The sequence below is a fragment of the Dermacentor variabilis genome, chromosome 2 (assembly GCF_050947875.1).
Source record: "Dermacentor variabilis isolate Ectoservices chromosome 2, ASM5094787v1, whole genome shotgun sequence".
Lineage (NCBI taxonomy): Eukaryota > Metazoa > Arthropoda > Arachnida > Ixodida > Ixodidae > Dermacentor > Dermacentor variabilis.
The window spans coordinates 210,648,509-210,674,948 of record NC_134569.1 but is presented as its reverse complement, the minus strand read 5'-3'; the positions used below and the strand labels follow the sequence as shown (position 1 = coordinate 210,674,948).

Sequence of the window (26,440 nt, the reverse complement as noted above, 5' to 3'; positions counted from 1 at the left end):
TGTACACGCTTATATTTGCCTTTAAGAAGATCGTGTTACGTTTCGACTACGACGCGCGGTATAGCCGGCGCGGATGCAACGGACGCCGGGGCTTCGTTCAAAGCGGCAGACATTTTTGCCCGTTCAGCGCCGCCGATACGCCTCCCCGCCAAGCGCGTCCAGGCATGTTTCAATGCCACGTGTCTGCAAGTGTGCGTGTGTGTGTGTGTGTGCGCATGTTGGTGCCCACGCTTGTCAAAGCGCGGCAGCCGGGGAGAGGAGCTCCCCCAACTGTGAAGCGAGGAGGTCTGACCGGCGCCGGCCCGGCGGATGCGTCACCTACTCGTCTCAACGTGCCCGAGCGGCGCCGTCACGTGCGCGTCTATCGAGGCGTTCCTTCTTGCCCTCAACTGCGAGAGTATAAAAGCAGCTGCCCCCGGACGCCAAGAGAGAGGCTCCGATTTCTTCTGTTGAGTAACGTGCTCTCCCGTCTCTCCACTTCGGTCGACCTGACCGGCCGCTCTTTTGCGATGCTAGAATAAACAAGTTGTTCTGTTAGCAGTCGACTCATGCTTTGCCAGGACCTTCGGATGCTTCCAGTTGTGCCCCAGGCCGCCAGGCCAACGCTACCCTTGGGGCTTGCGACCCAGGTGCAACAACGGGTGTCAGCGCTGAGATTCCAACAATCGGTACACATGACGGTTATTTTCATGGCTGCAATGCAGCGAAAGGGCAGCGTCTGCTTAGCCATGTAAGTGACGTGGAGCAGGCAATGGGAAAAGATGTCGTATGTGCCGCTGAAAAAATCTTTGGCTCATACAATGCGTGTTAGGTAAATTCATTTTTGCAGTTTCCCACAAAATGTTCGCTACAAATCCTTGTTGTCTCTGCCAGAGACAACGAACTTCCATCAACACTGTGCGGAAATAAACAAAATATGTCGCCGCATTGCACAAGTTTGACACGCGCACACAACTTCGACTAGTACGTCCCCTACAATATAGAATAGAGGCAGCAACGTAAATAACTTGGCCATTTTTTAACAGTGCTCAAGAAACGGAAGTTGAAATTAATAATCATTTCTGCTTCAGCAATGCCGGCGAGACCAAGATGCTAGCATGTCTCGTCCAGTAACTCAATTGATCGGTGCAGTGGTGATGCAGGAATGAACTCCGGTCATGTTCAATGCATCGTGCACATATTCAATTTCTCGGCACGCATCAACTTTGACCACTACTAGCGCATGCAACAGAAGTGGTTTCCATTCTTGGGCAGCGCAAACACAAACGAAACACGAGAAAGAAGACGGGACAAGTGCTGGTTGAACTGAAAGTTTTTGTTTGAATAAAAGGATTATATGCCCAGCAATCACGAAATTCATGTGGATTACATGTAAAAACCACCATACACTCGCGAGTGATCAATGAACGAGATAGCTTCGTTTGCCAGTTTACTTTGTTCGGCGCACCGCAGTAATCCATGTCTGTCATCTGCTTTTTCGTACTATTTCAGGGTGTCTACCATCCGGGAAAACCGGGAATTCTCAGGGAATTTGAAAAATCTGGAAAAACTCGGGGAATTTATGCTTCTATCAGGGAAAATTAGCTGTAACTTTATTGAAAGGTAATGAAAGTTGTGTTAATGCTGGCTCCAGTAACAGTGGAATCGCAACGAATCGTCATTGACGCCGTGTCATCAGCACAATGTATTGCCAGATTAGTTAACGGCCGATTTTCCAGACACATTTTCGGACATGCCCGATAATTTGCACGGCTTTGCGGAACCACCACATACTCCAAATAGTCGATGTATATTGCCCTAACTGACATGGCGGCCTCAAACCGGCACTATTGCTCGCAGATCCGCCGGCAGCCGTAACCACTACAACGGCAGCATTAGGCATAGCTGCTTCTGCGTTCGCTGTTATGCTTCTTGCCGTGCGGTGCCATGTTTTTTATTGAAAGAATTCGCCGCTTTCAGCAGTGCTAGGCGGCGAAGCATAACAAGTGTGGGAAGGGGCAATTGTCACGGGTCACAGTATGTATTCCTTAATTATACACATGTGCACGCCCATGTCCTGTCACAGTATGAGCACTGATATGCCTAATAAGTCTACTGGCAGGCCTTAAAAGCTTTTTCGGACGTGCCTGTCGCAATTTTAGCCTTTCAGGGCAGTTACAGACATGCGTTCATTGTTTCGGACTGCCCGATTTTTCTGATGTTTTTGCGGCCCCCAAGGAGTCCGAAAAATCGGATGTTGACTGTACAACTGACCAAGAGGATACTTCAAATGATCCATGGGGTGAAAGCGTGGCAGAAGGAGGATGAGAACAGAAAGGACCGACACACTGAGGAATTAACAGGAAAGGAAGTGTGCCGCCGCCTTTTTGAAGGAGCTTGAGCTCAAAAAACAAACTGTTGGTTGACACTGAGATACAGCTGTCCCTCATCCAAACCAAAATAAACTCTTTAAAGCAGTGAAACCCAACACTGAGATGTCGTGTATGGGCTGAGAGTATGTCAGGACAGTTGAGGTTGACTTCCCAGCTGCTGAGAGAGAGTCTTAGTTGTGACAAACTTTAGACCTCATACCGATGAGCTTGCTCTCAGTTGATAGAAATAGCTCATATTCAGAAGTATTTACTTATGTATGCATCTCCTTTTCATCCGTATTTAAAAATGTTCGACTCAATTTGAAATGGGTTTTACCATTTTTTCCGCTGCACATTTTCCTAACACGTTCCTTCTGTTTTCTTTTTAAATAAAGTAGATATTACTCCTTACTATTCAAACTGGATTAAGTCATTTTTTTGTTTCAACATGCTCACTAGAGAGTGACAGCATCGGGCAACATGGTGTCAGCCTGTCTTGACATAAACGATGATCTGGCTCATTCAGGGAATTTTGCAAAGGTGCTCAGGAAAAACCTGGAAAACTCAGGGAATTTGGAAATGTCAACTTGGTAGACACCCTCTATTTTCTTGTGAATTGGCAGAATTTCACTGGTGGCATCAATCCTTTCATGTTTACATTGCTTTCATAACAGTTAATAACACCTTAATAATTTCATAATAAGTCATCCGAAGAGGCACCGTCGCAAAGAAGAGGCGTTTCGCGCTCAGCGCGAACTGAACGCGGGCGCAACTTTGAAGGGAAGCGGCGGAAACGTACACCTGTTGGAGGTGAAATCGTTCCGCCAATGAAGGAACGAGCACTGGCGTCTAGGAAGAAATAGGATGAAACTTCGCGTGCGGACAGTGCGTGCATGAGCAAGGAAGATGGGGCGGAAGCGCGCCCTCTTTTGTCACGAGTGAGGCACGGGTGTGAGGCGAGGGAGAGCGTTCTCTGGTGGCTGCTGCTTATGGCGTGGCCAAAGTGTGCACCCGCGTGGGCCTCACCCTCAAAGCGGTCTGCGATGCTTGCAGGGTGGGCGTAGCGCCGGTAGCTTTGTATCTGCTGTGCTTTTGACGTTTCGTTCTAGTTGAAGCGAGAGATTCACGAAGGTCAATCGCTGGTTGCTGCTACTGCAATCCCTCACTCCAGCATTTTCACAGCGAGTTTCCGCAGTCATTGAGCGTGGTGTGTTCATGTTTACCCGTGCGCGTGTGACATCGTGCTTGTAAATTTATTTAGTAAGTGAATGTTTACAAGTTTATATAGCCAATAAAACTACCATCCTTACTTCATACACTAATTTGTTATCACAATAGATGCTTTGCCTTTCGGGCTAAACTGCAACTTTTTTGATGATATAAAGTGACACAGGAAGTGCTGTCGAAAAGCTTCTCCCATCATGGCGAATGGGTCACGGCTGGGGCATGCATGTCGTTCCCACCGGTGTGCGAGCAAAGCATTGTTCATGGTGCTGCTGTCAGCTGCTCCAAGACACTGTCACTGAAAATTGTCACTTATACAAGGCAACACAGTGCGCTAGCCAATGAACAGTCAACAAATATCACTGTGCAAAACCACCTGCAAACCGCCATCATAAAATACTATAAACTACCATTTCTCATATTGTATACTGGAACTACTAGATGGCACTTTTCATTTTCCGGTCCTGCTGAAACAGCCAGTCAGCACGCGCCCGATGGCAAAGGTGTGGCTAAGGCGATCGTAGCAGAATATGTCCTCTGTATTGTGGCAAAGATTAATGGAAGATATCTGTTTAAGTAAGAACAAGCACTTAGCATAGCAAAATGTTTAGAATGAATGCCAGCCACAGTTGTGGTCCACAAACACATTGACCGTGCACTAGCTAGAAAGTAAAGAAAAAAACGAAAATCGAAATAACTTCAAAACAGTAGCACAAATAGAGGAATTCATAGAACTCTGGCTTTAACTACATTGGTAAATGTGGTGTGGTAAGGGATTTCAGCAATGGATACTGTTTGTCCCAGCTAACGTTAGCCAATCTGTTCAATGAACGAAAAAATATCTTAAAAATGAGGTGCAAGATACAATCATAAGACCTGCAGAATCAGAAATCTGACAACCGAGCACCATAGGTCTTAAAATCTTACCTTGCACTGCGTTTTCCTAAAATATTTTATTTCGTTGAAGAGACTGGCCTACGTTAGCTGAGACACCCTATATAGCATATCCTTTGGTTTAGTAGTTGGACTTCTGTATGGCCAAATACAGGAAGTAAGACCGGAGGTACTTGATGCACGAGCCTGGGGGCTGCCACAGCAACGGTGACAGGTGCCTTGAGGTTGATATTCAATGCTTGTTTACACCCTATAGTGATTCACCTGGAAGCCATGATAGATGGCTGCCGCATTTGTTTGACCATCCTTTGGAGTGTGCTGAAATATCAGAAGAAGAGTGTTTTTCATTTCTTGTGGTTGGTCAATCGGGAGAAGCTAATAAGCTTATTTTCTTGCAAGCTAGATTACACCTAAACAATTGCTCATATCACAGCGTATTGTAGTACACGGATTGCCCGGTGTCTTCGAGACACTTCAAGGAAGTTGGCAGAGTTCGCTATTTGTAGATGAGCCATTAACAAGCATACCCTTTGAAGCAGCAAGCTGCCAAGCTATTTGCGCTGGCCTATCCCTGAAGCTTCGTTGTTCACATAGACCAGGGGCATATATCGATAACAAGGAACACATTTGGTGTTTAACAACCATGCATTTTCGACCTTCACTCTTTTCATTTGACTCTCATGTCCACAGTAGCCCAGTGGCTACGTTGTTATGCTGCTGAGTTTGAGGTTGTGCGTTCGATCCTGGCTGTGGTGGTTGCATTTCGATGGGGGCTAAATGCAAGAACGCCCGTGTACTCAGGTTTACGTGCATGTCAAAAAACCATAGGTGGGCAAAATTAATCCGAATCTCCCACTCATAATCACATTGTGGTTCTGACTCTTAAAACGGCAAAAATTATTTTTTCCCCGCACCATTTTTTTCTCCCGCACATGCAATGCAGCCTGAATCATTGATCGTCGACTGGCATGTTAACTGGATAGCACCAAAAGGAAAAGCAAAACAAGAACACAAAAAAAGAAATAAAAGAAGATTGGTATCCTGCTTGCCACATTTAACTTTATTAAATGCAAAGGTGAGCAAACATAATCTGAGTGCAAATTAAGCAATCCCAACCAGGCCCCGGGAAATGTCCACATAGGGCTAAAGCAAATTATGATGTAAATGAAATAGAGTAACAACCTAAATAAGATGCAATGCGAATTGCAGGAACAGAAAAAAGGAAGCTTGTCAGGCTTTTGTTTATAAAGAAAGCTCTCAGGCATACCAAAAAGAGACCATATCTCAACAGGGATCGCAGTTAAGATGGAATGGATCTCTCGGACAGGTGAAGTTGCACCGTGTAGTTTTTAAAAGAATCGTTGGTCCAGAATGTTGGATTGCATGCGCTGAAACCTAGATATACAAGTATATATAGCGAGTACCAGCAGAGGAGCGCTTTTTTCAGCGGTACTTGTGGGACAGAGCATGGCACAGTAACTGTCTGCCATCTTTTGTTTTAACTCTCGCCTTCACAAACAGCATATTGATTGAGATGGTGTTAGAGAGACGTATTCCACTACAGAGATGAAAAAAAGATACTGCTATATGTGGTTTCCCAGTGCCTTCTATCTTTCAGCATTTTGTTTCTCTTTTCCGCAGTTCGTGCTGTTGCGTCAGATGAGGAGTATGTGCTCACCGAGGGCATCGCCACCGACTTCGAGAATGGCGTCGGTGCCAAGCTCCACCAGCGGCTCCTGCAAAGGGCACAGCACTCTAGAAACTGGGTGAGTCACCTCCTGACAAGTATGCTGCTTGTCAAAATGTCACTGGCAATAATCGGACTCACTATCAACGTCTTTTGCCATCACATTTCTTCTCTCTCTTTTAAGAACGCCTTGTCACCTGCTCTGCCTGTGCTACTTTAGTAGAACAGGTTCTCGCTGTGTCCTCTCCTCCAGGCGTCACAGGGGCATCTGCGTCAACAGGCATTTGGTTTGTTGCGACACCACGTACCCGAGCACACAAGAGTTGGACCCTTTCATGTCTAACCGTGCGTGGCTTAGTCGTGTTTGGGAAAAAAGGGATCCTTGGGTGTGCTTGGGCCATTAAGGCCCCTCAGCGGAGGCAACACACCCATTTGACCTCCGCTTCACTTAGACAGCCCCCCCCTCTCTCCCCCCCCCCCGCACGGACCCACCCGGGGGAAATCAGTATTTGCGTTTTCTTATCCTCATGTCCAATCTTCACATGTCTCTCTCACTTCCATTCTCTCCTATATTCTCCACTATTCCTTTTACTTCTGATTTTCCAGGCAGCGAGGGTTAACCTTGTGTGAGTAGCCAACCTTGGGTATACCACATTTGATTATAGCAGTAACGCACAGCTGGCATTTGCAGGACCTGTTTTTCACATTTTGGGGCGTCCCCTTGTTCGGCTCCATTAGTGGGTGGCTGGCATTGCTGCCGAAAACTGAAGATTCCTTATAGATAGTTATTTTCTGAAACTCCCTGATCACCCTAAGAAATGAAGGCACACCAAACTGTTTCAATTTTCTGGCCACCAATGAGGAAACTTTGCGATGCAAAACCAGAAAAGAGCATGAGAGTCATCTCACATTTCTTGCAAAATGTTTAGATGATTCTATAGGCCCAGGTTACAACGCTACAAAACTAGTTAGTCACAGCTGAAAGCGACGAAGAGACTACTACAGTTTTTAAAAGAGACGGGCTTAGACAAATGGCTGTGACAGTGATGTCACATACCACGCAAGAGTGACAGACTGTAACTGATGATGTGTGTACTGTGCCATATGCTGTCTCTCTCTCTCTCTCCTCCCCATCCCGCTCCCATGTGTAGGGTAACAAACTGGTTGAGCTAAACTGGTTAACCTCCCTGCCTTTCCTTCTCCACCTTTTTCTTCCTTCCTTCCTAGTTAGTGGTGGGCTTCGTTTGGAACTTCATAACAAGAAGCAATATGAAAAGCTACAGAACTTTCTCTTTTGGGAACATTCCAGTTACTGTGAGCCCATACTGAACTACCGTACAATTCTAAGCAAGCCTCCCCCCCCATGGTAAAAGATAATCCATGGAAGTTTGTGGCGAGGGCCTTGCTCAATCGCAGAGCAAAATTCAAGGGCTGTTGGCCCTGGATCTGGCAGCCAGCGAGCTAAGCTTATACCGTCTGCCAGCAATTGCAGGCTTGCCTGGCTTGCTCGTTCGCTTCGCAAGTTTGATACTTCGCAGGTTTGACCAAAATGGTGACTGATGAAGGCTGTGGCTATGCAGATACCTTGGCTATGATGAACTATTGGACCTCAGCAGAAGTGCGGATAAACAATAAATTTCCTTAAGTAGATATGTGGGCTTGTTGGTGCAACATTTTCCAGTTTCTTCCTGTAGCGCAAATGGCACAAGAACGTAGAAGATAAAACAGAGACACACAGGCATTAACTTCTAACGACAATCTATTTCTGGGACGAATGCCACTTTTATACCCTCGCTTTTTTTTAATAAGCACACGTGTCTACTGACAAGGTAACAGAACAAAGGATAGTACAACTCACTTGCAGACTAGGCGAAACTTATTATGTTTAACACATGTTCAGGAATTCCAACTCCTTCGTTGATAGTGACATGGACGATTGGCTAAGACAAGCATTGCCAAACTCTTCAATGCTAGCACTTTCAATGGTGAGATGAGTTAATTCGCGTTTACTTTTCCCAATAACAACTGTATCTTCAAATTGTGGAAGGCATCTGCAATTATGACAAGGAAGCCATCCGGCGAAGGCTTTTTAACTTTATTGGAGCGCTCCCTAAGCCATTTTACATATTTACATAGTGCATTCGAACCCTGAAAATCCTTATTATGCCTCTGTAAATGACATGATGTGTGCTACACTGTTTCATAATCACCCAACATTCAGACAATCCTTCTCGCTGCACGTTAGGAGGCTTAATGAAGAAACGAAGGTCTTACTTCTAGAACACTGTTTGAAAAACCCTGCAAAGCCACTACCGTCGTGGCACTGGGAGATCGTAGAATGAGACGCATCATTTGTAGAAGTCTCGAAGCATGCTCCACAAGAACACATTTGAATATACTTCATATAACTGCAGGTAAAATACTTGTGCAAGGAATTTTGCACGGATGCATCAGTCGCATGCCAGCTTAGCTTGTCCTATGCCGCAGTTGGACCATCATTTTCGAAATATGACATTCTGCACACACTAACCAGCACCTTTGCAGCAGAGTCGTATATGTTATTGTCGTCTGTAAAGCATATTGTGCAAATAAATTTCAAGGAGGCAATTATATTTACATGGTAGAGTGTATAAGCGCGACTGGACGGGGACGAAGAAAGAAACAGATACACAGACACAGCGCTTCACTTTCAACTATAGCTTTTATTTTCACACGCTTCGATAAATATATACCGTGCAAGCGGAAACAAACGTAACAGCAAAAAAAAAAACATTGAGTGGTACATTTCGTTGAACCGGACACGTGTGCAAGGCAAGGGAAAAAAAAAACATGTACTACAATCGTCACAAAGACAAACCAAGGAATCGTATCTCCTTTTCCGATAGTGACACCGAAGGCTTGCTTATGCACTTTTGCTCTGATTTTGCTATCTCGTAGGCCTCTACAATCACCCTCGTCATCCTGCTATGAGCCTTATACAGAATGGAAGTGCTTCCAAACATGGGTTTGCAGGAACAATCTCGGCAGTGAATACCCAAATGACCCGAGATTACCTTAGTGACGTTATATTGATGCTCCTTTAATCTCTCGTTGATGCATCTGCCGGTTTGACCAATATACGTTCTTCCGCATGAAAGTGGGATGGCATAGACAACGTTATGAGTACAGGTTACAAATTGTTTGCGATGTTGGGTAGAACATGAATGCCTTTTGTTATTTTCTGTGTTAACCTGTTTGCATAGGTTCGATAGACGCTCAGGGGCAGAGAAAACCACGTCTATTCCCGATTTCGCCGCTATTCTTCTGAGATTATGTGAAATGCAATGAATGTATGGTACCACAGCAACTTTCTTTGCTCTAGCATTGGTACTGCTTGCATTCGACGCATTTCTGCACTTTTTGCTTAAGCCCTCCGCAACAGAAGTTAGCATACGCATCGGGTAACCAGAATCTGCCAGGCGCTTAGCCTGCTCTTTGAAACTGGCTTCCATTTTGTGGTCACATGGCTTCGTCAAAGAATTGTTGAATCATGATGTCACTACTGCGCGTTTGACAAGTTTTGAATGAGCGGAATGAAATGGTAGGACTGGCTTATTGCCTCTCGGCTGATAACTCCAGCATGTCATTTGTGGATAAAAGTACAATCCCAAGTCTAAAAACCTTATGAAATTGCCTATGGGGACTTCATGTGTCAAAGACAAAGGGGACAACACTTCAGTGAATGAGGTTACACTCATTCACTCTACCATGGATTCTATCCAACTAGCCCGCCAATGTGTTTTAACCAAGTATATTTACAGACTCGTTAAATGTAGTTAAGGCTTTATTGTCGCTTCAAAAGCAGGAAAATCCTGTAGTAATTAAACTATATTCACTTCTGTGCACTACTTATGCAGCTGAACAATGTATCGTAATATGCTGGGTTCCTGGCCACAGAGGCATTAAGGGTAATATGCTTGCTGATGAACTATCTATGCTCATAACAACAAAAACTTGCAATGATCCCATAGCTGTTACAGCTATAGATTTTAAACCGTTCCTACGGAGAAAATTAAGAGGCTACTGGCAGCACCTTTGGGATGCTGAAACATCTAATAAGCTTTGCCTAATTAAGCCACAGTTAGGCATTTCGCCATTAACAACGAAATCACGGGAAGCCGATGTCCTCTTAACTCGGTTGAGAATAGGACACACGTACAGCACACACTACGACTTGTTGACTGGTGATGAACCTCAGATCTGTGGTAAATGTAGTGAGAGGCTGACAGTCATCCACATCGTTTATAGACAACATACCCCTCTTCATCCAGCAGTGTCTCTCGGTAAAGAACCGTTATTGAACACAAGATCCAGTATTCGATTTTTTCAATGAAATCCACTTACTACATGTTATGAGCCGAAACTATTCATAGCGCAGCCTCTCTTGAGAAGGCGCTGTTTTGATGGTAGGGTTTTGTGTAGTGCACGCTTCCAGACCCTTACTCCCGAAGGCCCCTGATGGGACACATATTAGTATATAACCTCTTAGTAGCATATCATTTATTTTCGTCCAGCATATATTGTACACCCTATTTATCACTGTCATAATTTTATTTAAACGTATATTTTAAGTACTTTACAGCGAATGGTTTTAGGCCATCATAAAGTGGTGCCACATACACCTTTTGACATTGACATCATTGACTATGTCATATCATTATTCGGCGCTGTTTGGCCTTCCCTGACCCTTGCGCCATAAAACCCCATTACCGTATTCACTTGCATAATGATAGCACTCGTGTAACGATTGCACCCCCGAATTTTGTCGTCAAAATTCGATTTTTTTTTTTCCCGTGTAATGATCGCACCCCGAACTTGCCGCAGCGATATGTCGTGTGCCAAGTCTAGCTAATGATGATCGCGCTTACCATCTGTCGAATGCTACGCGAACGACAATTACCAAGCGGTCTGCACGCGCCAAACATTTAAGTCTTAAGCATATGCCCCATTTCATTCCTTAAATCACTTTCCGCACTTCCATGACATAAAAAAAAAGCTACGGCCGTCTGACTTGACTTGGCTTTATTATTTGTAGGCTTTATAATGGTGGTGGTCAACAACAACAACAAAAAAAGGCGCCTTTCGATTCTTCTCGTCTGCACTCGTGGGCACGCAACAAATCGCGGGCGGCAACGATAGAGACTGATACGTTAGAAGTGTGCCTTATTCATACGCCGACACTTGTAACACAGCTAAGATATTCGCCCACCCTTAGCGGAAAGGTGCCGTATTAGGATAGTAGTGAAGACAAATGCCGCAGTTTCCGCAGCACGCCCGCCATGTGTTTCTATGTCACTGGCAGCTAAGTGCTCCCATCTCCGTTTCTGTCCCCTCAAAGTGGACATGGCGACGTTATTGCCGCAAGCTTGCCGATATTAACGATATTATTCATTGCTGATACGGAATAAACTGTTTCAAGGCATGTAATGTACTCACGAGAAGGAAAAAAAAAAAATCTCATTCGGCGCGTTCGGTTTGCCCCGCCGGCCGCCATTTTTGTTTTGGTGTCCCGCACTGTTACAGCGGCAGCCGCCTGTTTGTTATCCCACCACAAACGCGGGATGAAAAAAAAAAATTCTTTTCCCGGGAAATTTAACCCGCGTAATGATCGCACCCCTGAATTTGCGCCAATTTCTTTTTTTTTTTTTTGCAGAAAAGTGAGATCATTATGCGAGTAAATACGGTAATGATCATCTCTTCTCCAGCCTATCCTGTTTACTGCAATGTCACTCTCCACTGCAGCTGGAGAAGTGGTGGGAGGACATGGCGTACCTGTCCCAGCGGCAGCCTCTGCTGCCGAACTCGCACATGGCCGGCACGTTCGCGCTCTTCGAAGACGCCTTCCAGTTCCAGGGCGGCCGCAGCCTCTGGGCGGCGCGGAACATCACCTACTACCTCGACTTCTGGGCACTCCTCAGGCAGTGAGTAATGCATGCTAACATAAGGAAAGCACGTGGGTAGCTAACGGTTTTATGTGTATGAATTGGAATGCAGGAATAATACAGAAAAGGAAAAAAAAGTGTGATAAAAGACAGCTCGCCGCCGGTGGGAGCCCAACCGGCAACCTTCGCAAACCGCGTGCGATGGTACTGGTGCCCATAATGGTACCGGCGGCTGTCCCCCGCCTGCTTTATTGTATTTGTGTGAGTTGTGTTCGTGCGTGCGTGTGTGCACGTGCACTCCAGACAATTCAGGGTGTCTACCAACCGGGAAAACTGGGAATTCTCAGGGATTTTGGATAGTAAGGGAAAACTCAGGGAATTTGTGCTTGAATCGGGGAAAATTAGCTGTCATTTTATTTAAAGGGGACGAAATCGCCCTACTTCTGGCTCGAGTAAAAGAGAGGGATCGTAACGAATCGTCTTTGACGCCGTGTCGTCGGCTGGAGGAGTTGCCAGTGTACAGTCAACGACCGATTTTCCGGACGCCCGATTTTTGTGAAATGCTCGATAATGCGGACGATTTCGCGGCACCACCACGTGGCCCATAGAGTCATTGTATAAGAACGTCTGTAATTTCAGACGCAAGATCCCTTCGCTCTCCGATTTTCTGTACGTTTTTCCATGATCGCAGGTCCGAAACGGCATTAATTAAAGCCAACACTACCGTTTTGATTACCTCGCCGCCTCGAACCAGCGCCCTCGCACGCAGATCCGCTGGCAGCCGTAGCCACCATTGTGACAACGCCAGGCTTAGCTGCTTCGACATCTACTATTAAGGTTCTTGCAGTTCGGTGCCGTGATTTTCATTGAAAGAATTCGCCGCTGTCAGTAATGGCACCGATTCCGCCTCTGTAATCCTCGCGATTGGCTTCGAAGCTTAGAAAGCATGACGCGTGGCATAATGCCGGTTCCCGAAAGGCAGCTTCGCCTCAGCACAGTAATGTTACGCGGTGAAGCGTACGTGAAGTATTGGGGCGAAGCTTAAGCGTGGGAAGTGGCTATTGTCACGGGACACAGCACGTATTCCATAATGTTACACGCTTGCACGCACCGTCTGCTGTCACAGTACGAGCACCGATATGCCTAATAAGTGTACTGACAGGCCTTCAGAGCTTTTTCGGACGTGCCTGTGAGGATTTGAGCACTTAAGGGCAGTAAAAAGACAATCTTTCAAATTTTCGGTCTGCCCGATTTGATTTTTCGGATGTTTTCGTGGCTTCTAGGGAGTACGAAAAATCGTACGTTGACTGTATAATTGATGAAGAGGATGCTTCAAATGGTCCCTGGGACGAACATGCGGTGGAACGAGGACAAGAACAGAAATGACCGTTACATTGAGGAATAATCGGGAAAGGAACTGTGCCGCCTCTTCTTTGAAGGAGCTTGAGCTCAAAAAGAAAAGTGTTGGCTGATGCAAAGGTGCAGGTGACCCTCATCTAAACCAAAATAAAGTCTTGAAAGCAGTGAAACACAAAACAGAGGCATTGTGCGTGGCCTAAGAGTATGTGAGGACAGTTGAGGTTGACTTTCCAACTGCTGAGAAAATGTCACTTGTGAAAAAGTTCGGGATCAATGAGCTTGCTATCACCTTATAAAAATAGCTATTTTCAAAAATATTTGCTTCTGTATGCAGCTTTTTATTCGTATTTGAAAATGTTCAACTCAATTTACATAGAGCTTTATAATTTTTCTTTTTCAAATATATCTTATTTGCTGTGCATTTTACTATCCCCTACCTTCAGTTTTCTATTTTGAATAAAATAAACACTACTCCTTACTATTCAAGCTGTATTAACTAGTTTTTCTTATTTTTAATATGCTTACTTAAGAATGACAGCATCGGGTGACATGGTGTCAGCTTGTCTTGACGTAATATAAAGTTCTGTGTCACTCAGGGAAATCCTGGAAAACTCGGGGAACTTGAAAATGTCAACTTGGTAAACAGCCCGGACATAGTTGTTGGTATGTTAACCAGCGCCTCCCATTGCCACGGCAGCAGATGTGCAGCGTAATTTAACTGGCACCCGCCGTTGTGAAGTGGCTTTGGCATTGTGCTGCTAAGTCCGAAGGCTTGAGATCAAATCCTGGCCACTGCGGCCGCATTTTGATGGGAGCAAAATGCAAAAGTGCCTGTATACCGTGCAGTGGGTGCACCCTAAAGAACTATAGATAGTCAAAATTAATACGGAGCTGCCACTGCGGCATGCCTCATAATTATTACATGGTTTTTGCACGTAAAAGCTCGGAATTTAATTTCACCATTGTGGTAGCGTGCTCCTCTGTGCTACCACACGTTTGATGTATGTTTGGTCTAATGGTCTAAGCACTTAAAAAGAAAGCACTCGTGCTGCTCTTCTTTCTTGTCAACCTCATTTCACTTCATTTGCTTAAAGGTACCCTGAAACGATCATAACGATTTTGTACAAAGATACTGAGTCGTTAGGGTAGGTCCTTCTGATCATTAAGCGATGTATTTAAGCACTCTGCATAAAGAATGTAATCTGTTCTAAGATTCTAAAAATGTGCATTGCTACCAGTTGCAATGGTGCGGCTCCCCAGAGTGTCCAGCTGCCCCCTTGCAATCCGCCTCTTTTATGGCGCGACGGCGCATGCGCCCTGCCCTAGCGGATTAGTCGCAAAATGTTTTGGAAGGGTCACGTGCGTAGCCGCGCGCGCCAGGAAGTACCCTGAAAAAAAAAAAAAGCCTGCGGACGCACGCTGCTGCAAACACTCGCGCCGTGTATCGCGTTGAAACGCTACTGCGACGTCGGTGCTGTATCAAAAACTTGCGTAGCGTAATACCGCAACTCTACTTTAAAAGAGAGAGGCCAGGGCACCGTCCAAGTTGTCCGGACTGCACCGTGAGCCAGGTAGTTGCTGCCTTTCATGAATGGCTCGCTAATTTAACGAAAAATCCGTGCATTACACTTGGGCGACACTTAAGTACATCACGTTGCTGACAGTCTTTTCGGAGCGTGGTCCTCACTCGTTGGTGGTGGCAGTGCGTTCCTGACTGCACATATTCGTAAGGCCCGGCAACACTGGGTCGATACGAGGACCGACAAGACGCTCACTCCGATTGACCGACATTTGTGCGTCACTGAAGCCTTTTATCATACCAGGTCGACAACGACGCAACCGACGAGCGTGAGTTGTACTGTGACAGGCTTTCCTGTCGAAAGCACAGGCAAAATCAGCATGCCGTCCATTGTAAAACAGAACGCCACGCGATTGGTCGTCGAACCGACAACACAATATCGACAGCGTCTTTGCTTGTATATATAATTCATCGTGCTCAAAATGAGTCAAGCACGCCTACCAAATTGAAATGCACAAGCTTTAACCCTTTCAAGCCGTGCCCACAAAGTTTGAGCCAATTGGCCTCGAGCTCCACCACTGGAAAAGCTGGCGCCACCGTCGGCGTGACGTGCTAGGAGGGATCACGTGGACATAGCGGCCGCGTCGGCTGCTTCGGGCGCACCGAAGCGAGCTGAAAACGAGAGTTTAAATTCCCTCGTATGCTGCGGTCCTCATTTAGTGGCGAGATTTTCCCGCTTCATGTGTCTCCTTTACAACGCTTGAAAGCACTACAATAGGTACTTGCTGCCTTTGAAGGCGCACAACATGGTAGGCTACTGCTCGGTGCCGCAATGCCGGACGCACGCGACGGAGCACGGTATCAGCGTTATTCACACGTCCGCAGGACAAGAAGCTGTGTGAAGCTTGGCTCGCGAAACATAAAACCGGCAAACAGTCATCGGCTTCAACTCGGGTATGCAGCAAGCACAGACGCGAGGAAGATTTCTGCTACAGCGCCCGGTCTGCGATGTTCTGAAAACGCGCACTGAGACGCTCGCCCGAGTCCGCTGCCCGACTAATGTCATGACGGTTTGGTCTATGAACTTGTCGATGCTATAGATACTGGCAAGTTCAGTGGAGTGGAAAGGCAGCGGTAAGAAGCACATTTAAAAAAAGCATGGCATATGGTCGATGTTTGTGTTATGAATTAATGCAATGGATTACAAAAAAGGAGCAGCGGGGAATTGCACGCTGAGAACACCGATAAACATACAGTGCGACGCAACTCGAGAAATAGTATTGAAAGGTCAAAGAATTTAGTAGAAAAAAAGATTGAATCGTCGCGACGGCACATCACAGTCCCCGTAGGCGTCGAAGTCTCTACAATGAAATTATTTTTGAACAGCTCTGATAGCGCCCACGCAACAATGGTTGCTTGTATACTGTCAAATGCTCATATTCTGCGGCCTAAAGCTCATGGCACGGTGCGAAAATGCGCGCGCGGAGAAAGCGAAACAGTGCGCGGACATGCATGCAGACGCGCAGACGGTCGCTGCGAATCTGTGCGATCGCTGCATTGAGGCTTCATTCTATTACGCTCCATTTAGTTATACAAACACTATAAGAACATATTTCACATAGTTAGCTCTCAGCGTTTACCTACCTTTCACGCAAGGAGCCGGTTCGGGAGACTCCATCGCGGCGACTGCGCGCAGTGGCGTTCACTGTACGTATTCGGTAAAGAGATAGCGTCTGTAAACGATTGTGTGCTTTCAGTTTGCCCAAGATTATTATTTAGACAGTAAGAAACTTCTCTCGTTTCGAAAGTACTTACAGAAATGTCCGGGAGAGCTCGCGCGTGGTGTTTTCAGTGAGTGCTGACAGCAAAACCTATGAGGAGCGCGCCACGTGATCCCTCATACTACGCCAGCGAGGCGCTTCCGATAGATGGCGACTCCGTAACTCCTCGCCGCCAATGTCGATCCTGTTCAGCGAAGTTTAACCTGGCGCCGTCGAGTTCGTGCACTCTCAACCGGTGGACCTGAACTGAAATGTAAGCAGTTAGGTCGAACGAAACTGCTTTTATAGTTCAATTCTGGCCTTAGCGATTTGAAATCAGCTTAACTTCACTTAGCGCGGTGCGTACACAGTAAGCGGTAAGCGGCGACACAGCACTGTGCCAACATCTGTACGTCACCGTACCTGTAGGCTGTCGACCACATTCGCTACGTATATGGGTGGGCCTGTACGTGTTGCTTTGCTGACACATTTCTCAATTTTAGAGATGCACTGTTCGCCTCTGCGTCAAGCGGCAAACAAGAGACGGTGTATTCGGCATACAGCAGCATAAATAACCACCTCGCTCATTTATACCAACGCTGTGTGAGCGATGGCATCTACGCGTTTTTGTGAGAGAACAACATGGCCTACAAATGAGCACTTATGCGAGCACAATTTTCTCTAATAATGCTCTATGACACGCTAAACCTGTTAAAGTTAACTTGAAGAAAAGCGAGAATGAGTTAATTAACAGCCCGTAATGTATGTAGCTGGATCACAGTTGCCATTGTTTAAGTGGTTCAGCCGCTCATATTGACTCGTTTCAGGGTGTAACAACATGGCACATATGCGCAGATATGCATGTTTTGCTATATTTTGACATTATTTCATTTCAGCGACGGACCTTTTCCACACTAGTTGACAATAACAACGACCTGCGGCTATATATGTCGACGTAAACAAGTGCACCGCTTTAATAAGTACGACGCAGAAGGCTGCGCTTGAAAACTTTTTGAATGTGCGAAACGTCTAAACAATGTGTAAAAAGAATACAAAAAGTGATGACCAAGTGCACAAATCAGTGACAAATTCCAAGGCAGCCGTGCCGCCAAACTGAACTCAGCATGCTATTATCGGCCGCACTGTTTGCAGAACTGCGCACTCAGGCCTGCTCACCCAGTAGTTAGTGAGTGCTACATGGCTTCAAGAACGACAGGCTGTCCCTAAGAAGCCATTAATAATGACTTGCAATTCACTAAACACACAACCGACATGCACTCAACGTGGGTGCAGGTACACAGATCAACCGGCGAAAGCCCCGGGACCGTTCCAAAACGTTTTGGCATGCGGCAGAGGGCAGCACAGGAAAATGAAAGAGGCGGATTGACGTAGTTAACCCAATTGACGTCAATTGTGCAAGCTATACATTGGGCTACCCAGGACGCGTCATCGATAATTTTTCCAACTTTATAGTGAACAAATGTTCTTCATAATAGTTAGAGTGTTGGTTAATTTGTTTCTATAAAAAAAGTAACATAACAGAAAGAGTACATGCAACGACACTTTATCACTACAGCCAAGCACTTCCGGCATGCAGCAAGTGTCATCTGCTTGTGTTACGATGTTCTCCGTGTTGGTACGAGCTGTGCAGTCAGTGTGTTAGTCTCGAGCTTTCATTTCACGAGCATGATGGGTCGCCCTTGTTACGTTGTAGACTGCAAATCCTGCCATCAACGACATGTCAAGCTGTGACATTGTGTCCTTCTGCAAGGCAACATCCGAGCGGGGGGGCTGCTGCACATCAGGCTGTCGGTATCCGATAAGCACCAGCATTTATGCATTTGCGGCCGTCATTTTATGCCAGAGGATTACTCCAACAACAGAGAGATTTAGCGTGTCATGTACAGTGAAACCTCGTTAAAACGTAGTTGGCCAGACCTCGGAAAAAGTGTGTACTAAACGATAGTACTGCTTAACCGAAATACATGAGATCACCCACTTGCCTGACATAAACGGAACTCTGAGAGCGTGCGACGAATGGTCAAAAATAGGCAGTATTTATTCACTCCGCACGACAAAAGTCTGTTGTTTTCGTTTGATGCCATGGCGGCCTAGCAGTGACGACGGCGGCCTCAAACTTACTGAAGCTGCGAGCTAGCTTATTCAGCCAAACCCCTCTTCTCAGCAAACACTCGCATGGCAAATTGCTCGTTGGTGTTGCATATTCTCCGTACATGGGCGCAATAGTGCTGAAAAAGTCGCAGGTTGCCTTTTTCATTGTGAGGTGCCGTTCTCGTTGTTACAATTGCATTCATGAGGACGACGTAATGTGCAGCTTCTATCACTATCAGGCCTGAATCACCCATGCTGTTGCTTTTCGTGTCATCCTCATCGCTGTCGTTAGGCGACACTTCCACAACGACAGAGGCAACGATGGAAAAAAAGAACCTTGTAGCCGACATCTCTTCGCAGTCGCGGCAGTGCTTCCAAGCAACTTCTTTGCATTCCAAATGCCACACACCATAGTCAACGGTGGATCCTAGGTTGCGTGCCGGCGCCAACTTCTTTGTGCCATGTTCGACAGCACAAACGATGTCCAATTTTTCTTCTATGCTGAGCACTCAGTGCTCGTTACCTGAGCTTTCGTATGATGCAAGTCTTAGCTTGCATGACTACAAAACGCTTTCTGGCATGCTCTGTGGCACGGCACCAAAATGATGTTGATGTGGCTTCATGCGCAAAAACACAGGGCACTTGGAGGCCGTTGTTCTGATCTTTGAGGCTTGTTCTGTCAAGCCATTCGATGGAGACGATGCACTGCTGTGATTGTGCGACACGAAAAGTGAAAACGCTACATGTTAACCGATACGTACGCAATAAGCTGGTATGGTTTATTTGGATGCAAAATGCTTTGTTTAATGGCTGCTTAGTTGGGGATTTGACTTTACAACTTTAAAATGAAACTACTGTTTAAGCGGGTACAGTGTAATGCGGTTTTACTGTATTCGGATAAGCACAAGGGGTCTAGGCAGTTTATCGAATGAGTGAACGTGCAACCTTGAACCAAAATGCAAATGGGCTTTAGCATAAACGTGAGCAGCCTGCACCTGGTGGCGCAGAGCTTAATCAGCCAAACAAAATATTACTATTGCTGTAACCAAGTACAAGATATTTTAAACATTTAAAAAGATGTGTTCTGGATTACACTTCTGCCAAAAATTTGCACCAGCAGCAAAGTAGAATGCAGCTTGTTGCTGCCATATTATCTTTTGTGTTTGTCTGTCTGAGATCTGTGCCACCAGCTGGCTGCACTGTGTAGGCTGCTCAGGGCACTCATGTTTACGCTAAAGCCCCTTCATCACAGTGGTAGTAGTATGGAGGGGCTTTAGTTTACCCCTCCACCCATCCTTCAAAACGCCTAGCTCACCTGTGGTTACTGGAATACCGGACTCGCTCGGCGCTGCGACAGAACGCTCGCAACGCATGCTGCTCAGATAGCTCTCACGGGTGATCTATGGCTAGGCAGCTAGCAGAGAGGTTGGAGAGGCTTTGCGTGCTGGCACCAAGACAACCAGAAGTAGACATGATGTCGCATCATGACGCAGAGCCTGTGAAGGCGGTGCTTGGCCCCGATCATGCGGTGAACCAATTGATGAAAAGCATGGCTAGGAAGAAGGGTGGCTTGTAATCATCCATAGCTCTCTTAATGTCAGAAGCTTCGTTTAAATTGTGGAGCTAATGTTTTACTGCGGCTGTATCCTAAGCATCTACAAAGTTTGTCCAAACCATTTCAACAACATTTAAATTGCATGCTGCCAGGGCGACCAGGTGTGCGCCTTCTCGGGCTACGTATTGCAGGCAGTAGCCTCAGATACCTGCCCACTCCTCAAAAGCTGATGTTGCGTGCGTGCGTGTGTGTGTGCAGCTTTTGCCAGAAGTGACAAAGCTGCTGTAGTAGCACAATCTGCCTTTTTCACGGCACGACAATGCATGCACCCTGCCTTAGCAGATTAGTCGTGAAACGTTTTGGAAGGGACATGAGCATGGCCTGATATTGAGGGAAAGTCCCCCGGAAAAACATGTACACAGACGCGCATTGGTGCAAACACTCATGCTGTGCACCACGTTGGCTTCGGGGCATTAAGCCTAATCGACATGGAAGCCAAGCACTCAGTCGATCAACCGAATAGTGTAATGGGTTCCAGGTTGACTGTAAATCCCAAGGTCAGCAGTGGTCATTAGTGCCGTGCAATTCTTGATCTTGCGAGAGGATATACACTGTTTGCCACAAGAAAGAAAAGAAAGCTTTTTATTATTATTTCTTATTGCGATAGAAAATATACTGATACTCCAGGCGCCTTTTTGCTGTCACTGTCTCTAGCAAGAAGAATGAGTGGCCCCTGCGCTGTGAGGGTGCAAGAACAAGCGCTACGGTGTGCCATGAAAGGTGGTGGCTTGTTGCGCATGGGAAATCTTGGAGGTCACGTGATCGAGCCTGCTGTGCCCCACAAGAGCGCGGGTCTCCTCTAGCTCAGCCTTATAGGTGTTCTTTGGCCCAACTGTGGCTGCCCGCTGCGGCCGAACAGGTGCCAGGGCTCCGCAGCCCCACATAGCCAGGGCGAAGAGCGAGTGTGCAAGGGAGAGCAAGATGGCTACTGATTTCATGTGCCCTGTCTACCCACAAGCCTGTTGCTGGAGGTCGCATTATTATAAGTTTTCGAGATGCGGTAGAGTCCAAATGGTGAAACGAGCGGAAGCATGAAATATTCACTTTAGGACAAGCACGCCCACCCCTCGCTGTTATTGTTCCTCACCACGCCATCGTTGTTACAAAGATTGCTCTCGGACCATCGAGTGAGATCTGTTCACCTTTGTCTCTGTACATGCGACACCATACTTGTTTAGTTCGCTAATGTTTACCGCAATTTGTACAACTTAAAGAACAGTGAAGTTCATGTATTATTTAATATTTTGCTATGTTACTATCAATGATTTGCCTTCCGAAAAAAACTGCAACTTTCTGTTTTCGAATAACTGTGCGTGAACCCACTAAGGGTATTCGATGCATTGTGATACAGCAGGCTGTGTGCAGGGGTTTTTCTTTCTTTCTTTTGAATTCTGGTAATAGTAACAGTGTGACCTCCAGGATTACGGGCCTGTGACAAAATATGGAGGCCGACAGAGGGTCTGGAAGGGAACACACGCCAAAACCCTGACGGCTGCCTCCTTTGCCAGTTTGTAGGCATTTATACGATCTTCCGCATTTTGCTAAATCAAATCCAACACTAAATCGCGCTAGGATTGCAAGTCACACTTATCTCACTCAGATGCAGCTTGTTTTTTGTGTTAGGCAGCTACGAAATGAATAAATAAGTCACTTTTTTGCCTGAAAGGCAAAGCTTTGATTGTGACAGCAACTTATTAGGCAGCTACACAAAGTAAGGTTAGTTGTTTAATGAGCTGCATAAACTGCTGTAGGCATTCACTTACTAACTAAATTAATGAGCGCGTTGTCACGTCAGCACAGGTAAACAGACACGAACACATCTCACTCGATGACCACGGACACTTGCTTTCTTTTAGAATGCTGGTATGATTAAGAGCGGCAGCAGCGGCGAGCAAATTCCCCTTCATGCTGCTTCTCACTTAAAATAACTAGCTGCTCGAGAACACAACGCACATGAGCGATCAGCTATATCCGGCGGTCTACCCAGTGCAGATTGCCTCAAAAATAGGATATGCACGGCTGCGCTCGGCCATTGCAGCTAGAGTAGAAGAGGAGATCCTCCTTCCTTTCCCTTCTAGCATGCACACATCTCCTCTCGCCCCCCCCTTGCGCACGTGAGAAGACGGCATGCACCAGCCTTGCGAGCATGAGAAGACACCACTGCATCAAGCCACCATCCTTCTCAGCTCACCCTCACAAACTTTCACTCACACCTAAAGCACAGGGTGCGCGGCCGCGATGTTATCGCACTTGGACTTTATATGGAACATCACACCGGCGACGATGGTGCAGTGGAACTTCACCTGGAGTGTCCATATAATTGTTATTGCAACAAAAATAATTCGTGTAGTTTTATGTACCAATATTGCGATCTCATATTGAAGTACACCGTAATAAAGGACCCCGGATTAAAGGGACAATAAAAAGAAATTGCTTTTGAGCTGTGGTTGTAACTGACCCTTACACAGTACCAGAAAAGCTACTCTCACCATGAGAAGACGTTTGGTAAGCCAGAAAAGATGCAAAAGACGGCACGTTTCTCCCAGCCGTCCTCCCATGTGCGCATGAGATCGAACCACCATTGTCAGCTTACCCTCGCGGCCACAATGTTATTGCACTTCGACTTTATATGGAACATCACAGCAACAGTAGAAATGCACCTGGAGTGTCCATATATTTGCTGTCGCAATGAAAATGACAGAAACCAGCCTCTGTGATTACCTAAGTCAGTGTCAAGCATTTCAACCCTGCATGTTGTGCAAAGCCCGAACGAACTCAAGGACCGCCACATGCATGGGCTGCGACACCCTGCCGATGTATAATTGCAACCAGAGGGAGTCGCAGAATCTATACGCTGCACCAAATTCATCTTCGACAAAGTGATTTCGCAAGTACATGTCTGCATCCCGCAACTGGCGGTCCTCCAAGTGGTTCTGCTTGGTCTAGGTGGCCTGTTCAGCAACCGTTACCTGGCGTGTCGCTGGTCTTTGGCCGCAAGTCGCTTCTCTTGCTCACGCTCCAAGGCCGTGTGAATCTCATTGACCCTTCGCTTCTCCTCCTGCCTCGCAGCTTCGGTACGCATCACGTACCTCAGTAGCCTCTGCAGAGCCCTTGTACTCTTACGCTCCTCTTCCACTTGATGCTTTCGAGGGCCTATTGTGTCTACAATTGTGTCTACAAGCTTACGTGCAACATAGTGCAACCGAGCCGCGTAATCCTGTGGGCGCTGCCATGTTTCATCACGTGGTGACGCATTCATGCATTGTCATAGCTGCCTCTGTGTTTAGGATGCATGTGCATGACCCCAGTGGGGCTCAGCAAACTTTTTTTTTGTGGATATCGTAGACGGTCACTGGGCGGACGACACGGAGCTTTGGCAACAGTTTCAAAAAACATACAAGTGCTTTCAAAGCTCATTACACCTTGTACCAACGGTGTGAGCAGCATGTATGGTGCTTTTACTAAAAGTGCGGCTGCAGTTGTATTCGAAACTGCCAAAACTTTTCACTTCTGAATTAAACCAGGATCAGTGTCTCTTGCTCTTCGTTCTTTACTTGCCACTCACTTTGAAGTAGTGGCTTTTGTCATGTTTCTTACTCAGTAACCTAATAATTCCTTGCTGCGGTCACTATATGATTGTTTATTTTCTGCCTAATCGCTCGCGGTATGCCCACTTGCAGCAGATTTGTTCTTGCCGGGCACAAGGGCACGGAATGTAAAATGTTCTCTGCTTTGTAATAACTTGTGTCAAAGGCGTATTATCGCTAGTCATTCACCAACTCTGTGGACCGCCACGAATCATTGAGCTTTGTACATTTGTGAGCTGTCCATCTAGTCCATCGCTCACGCAAGGCGGATTGATTCTAGAGTACGCCCATTTACTTGTCCTTAATATTTGGGCGATAGAATGGGCATAAGCTTGAATGTCAGTTGGGGTGGATGTGTTAAGATCACGTGTGAGAAACTTAATACCGTATTTTTGCGTGCACAACCTCCACTCAAATTTCAGAAAGATTATCATTGAAGTGGGGGTGCGCATTATATGCGAATTTCACCTTGAACTGCGACTTCATGGCAACGCTAATTGTGCTGCCATAAATCCACACCTCAGGTCAAGGTTCTCCACCATTGAAGGTTCCATTATCTCCTAGGGAACCCCCACTCTCCCCGCCCTTGCATGTTGAAACTCCCTCCTCCCCTCTTTCATGGGCTCTTTAATCGTCGCCCATTCTCCTCCTCTTTACAAGTTGCCATTTTGAGTTTAGAAGTTAACGAATAACGCACATGGCGCCGGCAAACTCATATGTCTCCCATTCATATGGGTGCTCCCTCAGTCCGCGCAAAGCGCTTCACAATATGACAGAGGCAAAACATTGTTGGATTTTTAGGCTTGGTCACGTTTGCTGCACCGCCGTTGTACATGCGAGGGCTTCTCCATCTGCGTTGTCATCCACTGTTGTGTGAGTGCTAGCTGTAAAGTGCTCCTCCGAATAACATTGCGTATCGCGCGACTGATTCGTCTGCATTAATGTGCAGCATATGAATCCAGCTTTGTCAGTATCACCGAAGAATGGGAGAATAGAGCCGCTGGCCAAATATACGACGTGGACAAGCCGTGCATCCGTGAGTGGAGACTGTTCTTGCAAAAATTTGAGCGTTGTTGTATTCAGTTATTTTCACAGACTATACATGGAGATATATTTTTTTTTCCTTTCGGGCAGCTGTTGTAATTGGGGGCGAGGGTTATACGCACAGAAATATGGTACTATGCCAGGAAGTGGTGCTACTTCCTTTGTCACTGTGTAACTAGCACTACTCGCTCTTGTCGGCGTTCCACGATTAAAACCCTTTGTTTAGAGATCAGCGACACAATGATAATGGATGAGTAAATTCTTTTTATCCTCTAGGAAAGATTGGCAATCTCAAGTCCAACCCTGTCGAGCTGGGCCCGAAAGGTATGCCGCAGGGTGTGGTAATCTCCTCGCTTTTATTCAAAATTGCCATGTGCAAGCTAGCGAAATCACTCTCCTGAGTCGAAGGCATCGACCATACACTCTGTGCCAACGACATCACCATGTGGTGCTCTGGTGGCAGCGAGGGCAAGGTCAAAACTGCGCTTCAGGAAGTCCTTGACCAAACAATGTTTTCTCACCAACACAGGCCTTAAGTGCTCTTCGACCAAGTTAGAGCTCCTCCTATACAGGCCCGTCAGGAGGGGGCTGAAACCCAAGGGCTGGATGCCACTGTCTGCAGTCGACATAAACCTCTGCACGAGTAACGATGATCCCGTTCCCAGGGTGGACGTCCTTAGAGTTCTCGGCATGCTGATAGTCGAATGTCCGTAATGGTCGAACAATCAACAAAATCGCCACGAAGACAGAGAACGTGATCAGACTAATCAACAGAGGCTCCAGCGATAGGGGAGGTATCAGAGAAGACAACTTCTTGAGGCTATTTCACGCCTTCCTCATGAGCTACATCACATACATGGCAGCCATGTACTGCTGGCAAGGCCACGAGAAGAAGCTGGACACATTAATTCGAAAGAACATAGAGGGTGCTGGGCATTCCCATGCGAGCCAGCACCAAGCGACTCATGCAGCTCACAACACCCTAGAAGAGATCATCGATGCACAGGAATCTGCCCAGGTAGCTCGGCTGCCGTCTGCGCCGGCCGGAAGGAAGATTTTGGCTGTATTTGGCCTCAACCTGATGTTCGTTGCGAAGCAGCGACATCAGCTCTCCAACGCCTAAAGGGCCGGCATTCAGGCCTGTCCTTTTCCTCGCAACATTCATCCGCAGCGTAACGTTGGCAGGCGTGCTGGGCCAGGGCCGTTGGCTTCTCAGGCGTGTTAGGGACAAACCTCGCTCAGCTTGCTTTGTAAATGCCGCCCAGTATGGCCGCTCAACCAGGTTCGCTGCCATTCTCATCGATCACAAGGGTTCAATCATCAGTTCTGCATCTTTTAAAGATTCTACTTTCTCGAAGGCTGAGCAG

General features: G+C 46.5%; 1 protein-coding gene and 1 long non-coding RNA gene across 4 annotated transcripts in view; one reads left to right on the top strand and one right to left on the bottom strand.

Annotated features, from left to right (window-relative positions):
* Window positions 1-26,440, top strand: part of CROT (Carnitine O-octanoyltransferase) — a 148,314-nt gene that overhangs the window by 80,363 nt on the left and 41,511 nt on the right. For both annotated transcript variants that reach the window (XM_075682590.1, XM_075682591.1), the window contains exons 3-4: window positions 6,111-6,235; window positions 11,938-12,116. In XM_075682590.1, the coding sequence (XP_075538705.1) occupies window positions 6,111-6,235; window positions 11,938-12,116 (304 nt within the window). The remainder of the gene's footprint in view (window positions 1-6,110; window positions 6,236-11,937; window positions 12,117-26,440) is intronic.
* LOC142573080 (uncharacterized) lies at window positions 3,584-11,698 on the bottom strand. 2 transcript variants are annotated; one of them, XR_012826206.1, is made up of 4 exons: window positions 11,632-11,698; window positions 6,298-6,424; window positions 6,148-6,224; window positions 3,584-4,787 (listed from the first exon to the last, which is right to left on the bottom strand). It is a non-coding gene; the product is annotated as an uncharacterized LOC142573080 (long non-coding RNA). The 2 variants fall into 2 exon arrangements; XR_012826207.1 differs by having other exon boundaries at window positions 6,148-6,205.